The sequence below is a fragment of the Phyllopteryx taeniolatus genome, chromosome 15, assembly GCF_024500385.1.
Source record: "Phyllopteryx taeniolatus isolate TA_2022b chromosome 15, UOR_Ptae_1.2, whole genome shotgun sequence".
Lineage (NCBI taxonomy): Eukaryota > Metazoa > Chordata > Actinopteri > Syngnathiformes > Syngnathidae > Phyllopteryx > Phyllopteryx taeniolatus.
Window position 1 is genome coordinate 5099676 of NC_084516.1, and position 9908 is coordinate 5109583.

Genomic DNA, 9908 nt, shown 5'->3' on the forward strand with positions numbered 1-9908 from the left:
AATGTTATAACATAATTATACTAAACTATGCTGTACTGTACAATGCTGCACTATTCAATACTATATTATTCAATGAAAAAAACCAGAAGTTTAATGTTTCATGTAATGATTCACTGCAGGGGTTCATTTACCATATATATCATTTTTATTATTGTTTTATTCAAAAGAATATTTATTCTACAATTGTACAAAATTCTGATCCACCAACAATAAAATGATAGAACACACACATACAAAGTTAAAAAAACAAACATATAATGTGCCTTTGTTGCAACACTTAGTTCACATCCTAATACTTTTGATATAGTCCCATTTCTCTTGATTTATTGCAACAAAAGAATAAATAAAACTGCGTTTGACCATTGTCCTTGTGTAGCAATGTGTCTCTAGTTGGCTCTTGTGCTTCTGTGTCAGAAACTATGGAAAATTTTTCTCATAGTTGTACCTATGCTTCAAGTGAAATGTAACATTTCTTCTACTCTTTTGCACCGTGCAACCAATTGCACAGAAATAAGACAATTGTTATTATCGACATACTTATGTGACTATTACTAAAGTACAGTATATGTTTCTCTGCAATTTAAATCCCTTCACTGCACCATAATTAGACACCATATGTCAACATAATACAGTAGATTATTACATGTACAATTCCGTGCGTCAATAATCTTGTGCGTCCAATATTATGGCATGTTGGAGTGACAGATATGCAAGAAAAGTGTCAAACCTTTTTAAAAGTACATAAGAAAATAATTTATCGATGCATTACACCCCCTCAATTGTCACCTCTGACTTGCCAAATAGTGAGCCCACTACGTTAACCATTATGTTAGTCACCCAATGGTAGTTACTGTTTTTCAGATAACTTAGATAAGTTACCAAGTAGTGAGTCGCCACTTAACTAAATAGAAAACTGCTTATAAATGACCAACAAAGGACATGAGTGCACTTTAAAATATGCCTCCCTTTTGCAACCTAATAATAGCTGAAGTTCAGATGACTAGATTGTAAATAAGTGCTTATATATGACTAACAAAGAGGCTTTGTGTTTAAAAACGCTGAAGGGGTGAGCATAGTGGGCTCACATTTTGGCAAGCAGCTGGTGACTGCTTTAATTCTGTAAGTTGCGGGCTCACCAACCACCCTTACATTATTTACCCAGTGCGACTAAAATCTAACTATAACTCTCTTTTCCACCTTCTTAATGGCTAAAGCGCAACTGAACCACAGGATTATCGAAACAGATACTAACTTGCCAAATAATGATCCACCATATCTTAATCTGTTGTAGCTCATTCATCACTGCAAAGTCGTGGGCTCACTATTTGGCAAGCAGAAAGTGACTCTCAGTGTTCTTCTCTAAACAAAATGCTAAACTAAAGAGTATAACCAAAAAGGGTGTCCATGTTGTTAAGCGGTACCCCACCAGCCCAAGATGGGGGTCAATGGCGGCATGCCTGCAGCGCCTGGTGGTCCCGATACTCAGTAGACGGGCTTGTAGAGGATCTGCCCCCGCAGCAGGCGCCGCTTGAGCTCCTTCCACAGCAAGCTGCGCTCCCGCTGCGAGCCCTTCATGAAGCCGCGGTTCTCCTGAGCGCGGCGGGACAGATACGGGATGACCTCGTCTACAGGGCCGTACGGGACGTATTTGTACACCGGGAAACCCGCTTGACCTGAGGAGAAACGTTTTGGTGACGTCACTGTCCGTGATCCACGAACCCGTGACCAATCGATGCAATTGGCTGTTAACATATGGATGACGCACTTGCCTGTCACCCCAAAAAACAGAGTTAGCATGAAAAGTCCGGGTGTCAAAAAAGTGTGCAGAGGGGGGATCGCGACAGCTCTGATAACTACTATGAGTACAACTACTGCCTGTGGTCCCTAACCTGTTATTGTGTGTAAATGCCAAACGGTGAGTTTAATGACTTATACTCATTTATGTGAAGTGCTATTACACATATTTGTTTGCCTATACATGATGTCGCGTCAGTTTGTACTTGCTAATACTATAGTTTTTGTCAAATAATTTGACAACTGAATAGAAGCGCCAATGTAACATGGTTTCGTGACTGTGCACAAGCTAGATGCATGGCATCTCTGCTTTGCTGATTATTCTTTAAAGTGTGCTGTTATAAACCACAGTTAATAAAGAAATCCAAATGGAATACTAGTCCGTGTTCTTCTCAAGTAAACACTGCTTTAAAGGTTGTTACTACAAATTGCTGTTGTTTTCGTTTTGAATGCCACTCCAAAATCATGAAAAAATCCTATAGTATACATAAAACCAATACATAATTACTTGATTGGTTTTAGCACGTTTATAAATTAAAGTACAAGAATTCCAAAGTGGCATCCTATGATTTTTCTGTATGCGACCCTCTGAGAAAAACATTTGGACACGCCTGATATCGAGTAAAATGTAACATGTGCTGCACTTCAAAGAGCATCACTGTAACTGATAACCTCCTGTGCTGTAATTTGTTCCAGAGTTCTCTCCAACAGGTCCCTTTTTAAGGGGTCCACCTCTTGTCTGAAGGTTCAACCACTTCAAAGACCACCGAGGCACTTTGGCTTCGGTGGTCCCATAACTGTGTGACGCAAGCCTCCATATGCCTGTTTTTTGTTAGCATCGGAACATTATCAGAGGTGGGGGTGGTGAGAGGGGAGGGGGTTAGCGCCTACCTAGCGGGAAGCTAATCTGGTCACACATGCCGAGCAGCTGTCCAAAGTAAACTTTGTTCTCTGTGGGTGAAAGCCCCATCTCGTTCATCCTGAAAAACGACGTATGGCTCGTTACGTAACGCCAGACATGAAGACGCTCCGAGGGTTTTTGAGAATAAAACGTACTTCTCCAAGGTGAATTTCACCGTGTCCTCGTTGTGAGTGGCAACCATGATGTTTGACTTGCGACCGTGGTCGATATCCTCCAGCAGGTACTCCAAACATCTGCGACAAAATCACGTGGTAAATAAATGTCGCACAATAGACCTCTGGGCTAGAAGCGGCTACTGACTTGTGGTACATCCTATTGGTGGCGTCGTAGTCGGGATTGATTGGGTCCTCGTAGCCGATCTCCTCCGCCCGGGCTCTTTCCTGGTACATGTAGGCCCCGCGGACCAACTTGGCACCGAAGTACCAGCCCTCCCGCCGAGAAAGCTCAACGTCCACCGTCACGTTGTCGTAGGCCTCCTGGAATCGTTTACAGTTTGTAAGCACAGATAGTAAAGACCTACTTAACCACCAACCTTTGTATGTCTGTTGACACACCTACCTACCTTTCTTTGAACTGTACTACTTTCTTACTTAGTTTCTCTGTTACCCGCCCATCTGTCCACCCACTTCACTTACCTACCTACCAACCTTTCTTCTGAGCTACAACCTTCTTACCATGTCTATTACCCAGCCATCTGTTCACTTACCTATCTGCCTACCTACCCACTGGATATACTGACCTACCCATATGTCTGTTTATCATGGTGGGCAATCAAAGATTTAAAGGATAAACTTCTCAGGCCAGTACAGCTGCAAACAACGTTTTTGTATCTGTCCAATTGGCTAGCAAGAGAACTGACCCTCAGGTAGCACTGATACGTGTTGAAGATTATCGGCTTCTCTGTGTTGAACTTCCTCTGCATTTCCAGGGTCAGGCGGCTAATCGCCGGCTGGAAGTACGTCTGCTCGGCGTCCACCATGAGCCGCACGCCGTGCTCCATGGCATGCTGGGACGCCCAGGCACACACAAAGAGCATTAAAACGCCGAACTATTTACGACAAGACACTTGGGAAGTTTGAGTTTGTTTGTGCTCACGTTGGCCAGGATGTCCACTCTCTGCAGCATTCGCTTCATTTGGCGCTCTTCCTCCGCTGTGAATGTGCTCAGTAGCGGCTCCAGCTGGCCCGTCTATCAGAAAAAAAGATTTATGCTATCAAACATCATATCATCTCTGTAAAAATGTGCCCGTTGTAAGATTATTCTGCCTTGTATGGCATAGTTCACTGTAAAAAGGGGTTTACAGAACATTTCCCCCATGTCTCTATAAACGTACCTCAAGGATTGGCACCATGAGCAGATTGGAGATTTTGGTTGTGTCATCTATCAAACTGTTCCAGTCCAGCATATCTATAGTTCTGGAAATGCAAATTAATTAATAACGGAGAATACAGTATGTTCCAGAACCACCAGGTATATAAGTACAAATCTGCAACCATACGCAATCTTTTTACATGGAGTTTTACCTCTTTCTCACACTTTAAACACACCCCAAAATACACTTTATAAAACAAAATTAAATCACAATAGCGATGCCATGAACGATGAACAGCAATATAGTGGGGGGACACTAATAGGTTTATATTTAGAATTTCAAGCTGCTCTTACCCTGACAGTCCGGTGAACCAGTTCTCAATGTCATCCTTAGCAGCGACACCCAGCCTGGTCAAACTCTCCTACAAATACATATTTTCATGTATTAAAAAAAAGAAAAGTAAAAACACTCACGCATTATTAGAGTGAATGTCACCCAGACACCCACCTTGAGTTGTCCCGGCTCCAGTTTTTGCTCCAGAGCCGTCATTTCCGATTTTCCCTGCTGGGCCGCCAGGAACTTAAAGAACTGCTTCCATTTGACCAAGACTTCGGAAAACTGGAGCTGTGTACAGACCCGACATTCGTCACGAAACATTTGGTCACAATTTTGGATTTTAATTAGCCTTTCGATCTGAGAAAAAGCAGGCAGCCTGATCTGATTGCTACTTTTGCTCCTCTGGCATGTATATCTATTGTCATTATGTATTTAATTTCAATTTTATGTGTATAATATGCCCTTGTTCTTTATTGTTTTGTTGTTGTGGGAGATTGCTTAATACTATACTTCTGGTATGAGCTCTTTCTGCTTCTTGTCATTGCTGTACAACAATAAGGATTATCTTACTTTATATTGTAAGGTGATGATAACGCACCATGTGATGAACTTGAAGTACAATTGTAAAAAAAAAAAAAGAGTTGGCACCAACTGTACCGCCGAGAGATAATTACCAGATAAATGGCCAATGATTGATTGCCCTAATGAGATAAACTATCGTTACCGGATGAGATAGTACCAATGCTACCAACTTGACAACTCGTGAGTCGATGATATAAATACATTTTGGTTAATACGGAGGAGATTGTGTTCAACTCACAAGGAACTGTGGGCGTCCCAGAGCTGTCATCTTGATGGCCGAGAAGCCATCTGCAGAGGCTCCTCCTGAAAGTCAAGTCTTATTCAGACTTCTCGTCCATTTATTTCTGGTGACGTTTGCATAGGATGTATGGTTTGTCTTTACCTGAGGCTTTGATGCAGTTGATAAACGTTTCCAGCTGGTTGTCACATTTGACCTCGTCGGCGTAAAAGTACGTGCGAGCGCTAATGACGCCGCCGCGTCGGTCGCTGAACTGCCGATGGGCCTTGTACTTCTTCTCGCGGTGATCGGCGCCTGAAGGCGAAATAGAGACGCCGTTCGCCGTGTGCTATGGTTAAAAAGGCATATTTTGGTAACACGGCCAGGAGTATTCATATGACAGGTGTCAGCTAATTTGTATTTTACATTCAGAAAACTGAATGTGAAGGGGCTCTGCCAAATATCAAGGGAGGTTATGTCATAAAGTAGATAATAAAACAAACAAGCACAATGTAAACCAAAAGCTTGAACTGGTTTTACTCTTAGGTATTTTGGGGACCTCCGGTATGCTTTTATCCTGGTGATAATGTACGTATACTAGGAATTCACCCCCAAATGAGTTCCAGTCGAAGTAGGTATCCGGACAGACGGGCGACATTTTAAATTGTGAATAATTGTTGACTTATAAAATTGAACGTGGTCTGAGCAAAACGTCAAAGTTTGATGACCATTTCAAGGATTTTCGGAAAGTTAGAAAAAAATTCGCCGCCGTCACCAGTTTCTTTGATCAACAAGAAATTGGGTGGACAAATTGTCAAGGACCCACGCCTGAAATTGAACAGGAAGCAGCCACTAAAGGCAAATTCCAGGACTTTGCCGAACTACTACCAGGGAAGCCACAATCGGAAGCAATTATACTACACAGATGCGTGACGTAAACTTTTCTTTAGCCTATGCCGTCCAATGTGGACAACGCATGAAGTCAGTGTTAGATCATGTCAAAGATTTGTCATAAAAACAGAGGTGCGAGAGGTTAATGGCTGCTCACAGCTTCAATTGTTATTTTGGTTGCAGCTTGCATTGACCTAAACTGAACATGAGACGTGTCTGCTATTTTGGTAAAGGCATAATATATGTAACTCGAACCTAACAACTTCTCAGAATTGTCCTCTCCAGCCTCAGCTGCAGGTCCAAATATAACCTATAGCGGCAAGATCATATGCGTGCACGTCACCACATCCCGTGGCCTTAACTCACCGTGACATTCAAAGCCACGCTACACAACTCACCTGGACTTTCTTTCTCGGCTTGAGACACACATGAACTGCAAAAACAAACCAAAAGACAATCGCATTAGAAGTAAACAACTATTATGCAAGTGATAACTGCTAATCTGCATTGTCATTCTGCCTAAGATATATTAACACATTGCTTTTACTGCGGGTGCTTATGCCAAACTGTGTTTGTCTTTGGGCGACTATTAATCTTATTTCCTCTTTCCTTATATAAGAACCCTTGCATGTGTCCGACAAGCCAATCAGAAGAAAGGGGTCTGCCTCGACCAGCCAATAGAGGACAAGCTCATGTGAGCAATTGATTTGTGCGGAGCAAACATGTTGGTGCTTATTTTCATAGTGACGCAGGAAGCAAGACATGCAGTGTGTGATCATCAAAAACTGGGCTGAATAAAATGAGAAAAAAAAGTAATGAAATGAGGGATTTATATTACTTAATTTAAGCACAATTATCGACTGATAGAACAGAAGCATTTGACAAGTAAATTTACCTAACCTTAAAAAACAACAACAACAAAAAACACTAATTTATTAAAACTACAGTATTTATCTCCACCTATAGACTTACCGGTGGGTATTTCTTATTTTAAATGAAACTTATTTATATCCAGTAATAAAATATCTCTTACATGTAAACTATCTGGCAAGAAAATATATCTCAGCAGACAAGCCTTGTTTTAAGATAGTTATTAATCTTGGCTAGATTTTAGTTTTTGCAGTGTATTGTTTGGACCCATCAGTCACTTCATTAGGTACACCTGCACAATCTAATGAGGTCCAATATAAGAGCGATTTGCCTTTAAAATAATAATAATGTTCGCTGTTACTGTAACAATATGTTTAATTTTGGGTCATTTGCAGTTGTATTTATAAGTTCAAGTATAACCTAAATAGTGAGTAGATTGTTAAATGCATACCAAAATAGCATGAAAATGAAGTATTAATGTCTTTGTAAAGACTTTTTTTAAACGTCGTAATGCCGACACAGTCTCTGTGTCAACAAAACAGCTACGCGGAAGAAGTAATCATTGCCATATAAATCGCCCAGATTTTATTGCAGCCATAAATTGAAATCACTCTGCTGCTGCAAAAAGGAAAAAAAAAAAAGGAAAAAAAAAAAAAAAGATAAAAATTGAGTTAGCCTACTTTAGTTCTCAGTGGCGGCACGGTGAGCGACTGGTTAGAGCGTCAGCCTCACAGTTCTGAGGACCCGGGTTCAATCCCCGGCCCCGCCTGTGTGGAGTTTGCATGTTCTCCCCGTGCATGTGTGGGTTTTCTCCGGGCACTCCGGTTTCCTCCCACATCCCAAAAACATGCATTAATTGGAGACTCTAAATTGCCCGTAGGCATGATTGTGAGTGTGAATGGTTGTTTGTTTCTATGTGCCCTGCGATTGGCTGGCAACCAGTTCAGTGTGTACCCCGCCTCCTGCCCGATGACAGCTGGGATAGGCTCCAGCACGCCCGCGACCCTAGTGAGGAGAAGCGGCTCAGAAAATGGATGGATGGATGGTTAGTTCTCAGTGGCTCAGTTGTGCAAGTGTACAAAAGCAATTGTACAAAATGTACAAATGATGAAGTTTGTTATTATGCACTAATACATGACTCACTGCAATAAAAACGATAACTGGATGTCATAAAGTCCATGCTAAATTGATGCAGTATATGCCAATTGATATGTTTATTATTACGAATATACTGTATATAAGAGAATTTCAGTTTATTTTGTTTTTTGTTTTTTTACAGTTCTTCTGAGCTTTTATTTGTTTTTAAAGTTTCTTGGTTGTTTGTTTTGAGGAAATAACACCCACTAAGTCACCTGTCCTTCCCTCGTTTCGCTTACCTAACAGCGCAACTTGTGCCCATGTGGGCGTGTTAACGGGCACGCTCGGTTTCAACCACCGGCTCGTGACGGGATTTAATGAGAAACATGAGCTCACTCCATCTCCTTCTTCTCGGCCTCCTCTTGCGTAAGGTCCTCCTCCACGCTGTAGTCCAGCACGGCGCCCACGCCGAACGCCTGGTTCTTCTGGATCAGAGGCTTGATGGCGTTGTGGTCCTCGCCCGCCACAAACTGCCCGTAGAAGGTCATCTTCATCAGCTTCTCGAACAGCCACTGGCCCAGCACCTTCTTGCTCAGCTCCATCAACTACAAATACAATAAAAAAATAAATAAAAAATTCTAAGTATGTCCCCATTAAAGGTTAGCCACATATTGCGCAACATGGGCACCATGTTATGCATGTTCTTGTTGGCATAATGTTTGACAGATGAGTGAACGTTGACTCTTTGTTCCTTTGAATAGTAGTAACAGACAGTGACCAAGGAAGCTAAAAAAAAACCCAGTTTTTTTGTTTTTTTTTTAAGAAAAAGGTCAAATAAAAGAATACAAAGGAAATGTATATACATTATTATTATTATGGTTAATTTTAAGAATATTATATTTAAAAACTACTACTAATAATAATATAAAATCCTTGAAAAAAATTATTTAAATTATTACGATTAAATTGTTACTATTAACAATAGGACAAAAAAAATATCCAAATTGCAATGTATTTTGATTAAATATGTATTATGTATTATTTGTATTATGTATCAAATGTATTATTTTTTATTCAATTAAACAACAATGATCATATAAATGACTCACAATGCAGTGAAATCATTGTTACATTCTCATGAATAACAGTAGAAGTCATTGAAATACGTTTAATTTGATCAAAATTCCGTTTTAATTGCATTACTAATAATACATTTAATATTTTGTATTTGATAACTTTCTTTAGTTTATTTATTTATTTATTTTACTACCACTACTACTAACAATAATAATAGTGAACACATTTTAAAACAATTGCTGCAAGTTAAAATCTACTTATGATCCCGTTTTGATGCAAATTGCAAAAATAAAAAAACTAATTAAAAAAAATAAAAAAAAAATTAAAAATCATTCCACATATCCAGCCGCGCACTCAGCTTCCTCACCTCCTTGTTCTTGTCCACCAAGACGTCCACCGTGCACAGCTTGAAGACGAGCAGACTCCTGAGCAGCTCCACGTTGCTCTTGCTCTTGTAGGCTTCTTCCGTGTTCTTGAAGTCCACGCCGATGTCGCCTCGCGCCCCGTCGCGGACGCTCCGGCTCGGGCTGATGAGCTCCACGGGATCAGCCTCCACGCCGGCGCATCCTCCGTCCGCCGTCCGCCGCCGCTTCTCCCGAGTGGCCGCCGCCGCCGCCGTGGACGTGCATCTCGCGGCCGGGAGGCAGCGAAGCTTAGCGGCCTTGTTGGCCCTGATCAGAGCGGAGACGATCTTGTCGGCGCACGACATTGTTTCGCTGTGTGCCAGGAAAATCGCGTTTGCCTCTTTCACTTGGCAAGTTGCGTAATGTTGTTCTTTTCAACATGGGGGGCGGGGGGGGGGTCCTCCCGTCTTGTCGACATGTTATGTA

At 41.3% G+C, this 9908-nt stretch overlaps 1 protein-coding gene across 1 annotated transcript; it reads right to left on the minus strand.

The window, feature by feature from the left end:
- Positions 1 to 122: 122 nt before the first annotated feature.
- Positions 123 to 9861, minus strand: prodha (proline dehydrogenase (oxidase) 1a). The gene is made up of 14 exons (XM_061800236.1): positions 9446 to 9861; positions 8398 to 8606; positions 6453 to 6487; positions 5329 to 5478; positions 5185 to 5249; positions 4536 to 4652; positions 4382 to 4449; positions 4050 to 4131; positions 3812 to 3904; positions 3576 to 3722; positions 3017 to 3192; positions 2851 to 2949; positions 2686 to 2774; positions 123 to 1673 (listed from the first exon to the last, which is right to left on the minus strand). The coding sequence occupies exons 1-14, from the start codon at positions 9785 to 9787 to the stop codon at positions 1483 to 1485; spliced, it is 1863 nt and encodes a 620-aa protein (XP_061656220.1). The 5' UTR covers positions 9788 to 9861; the 3' UTR covers positions 123 to 1482.
- Positions 9862 to 9908: the final 47 nt, after the last annotated feature.

What these genes read in the sequence shown, in the direction of transcription:
- prodha (XM_061800236.1), bottom strand. Translation starts at nt 9,787, where the DNA reads ATGTCGTGCGCCGACAAGATCGTCTCCGCTCTGATCAGGGCCAACAAG. An exon ending in TGGGACGCCCACAGTTCCTT is followed by an intron (nt 4,653 to 5,184) that starts GTGAGTTGAACA and finishes GTCTGTACACAG; the next exon opens with CTCCAGTTTTCCGAAGTCTT. An exon ending in ACCAATAGGATGTACCACAA is followed by an intron (nt 2,950 to 3,016) that starts GTCAGTAGCCGC and finishes ATTTTGTCGCAG; the next exon opens with ATGTTTGGAGTACCTGCTGG.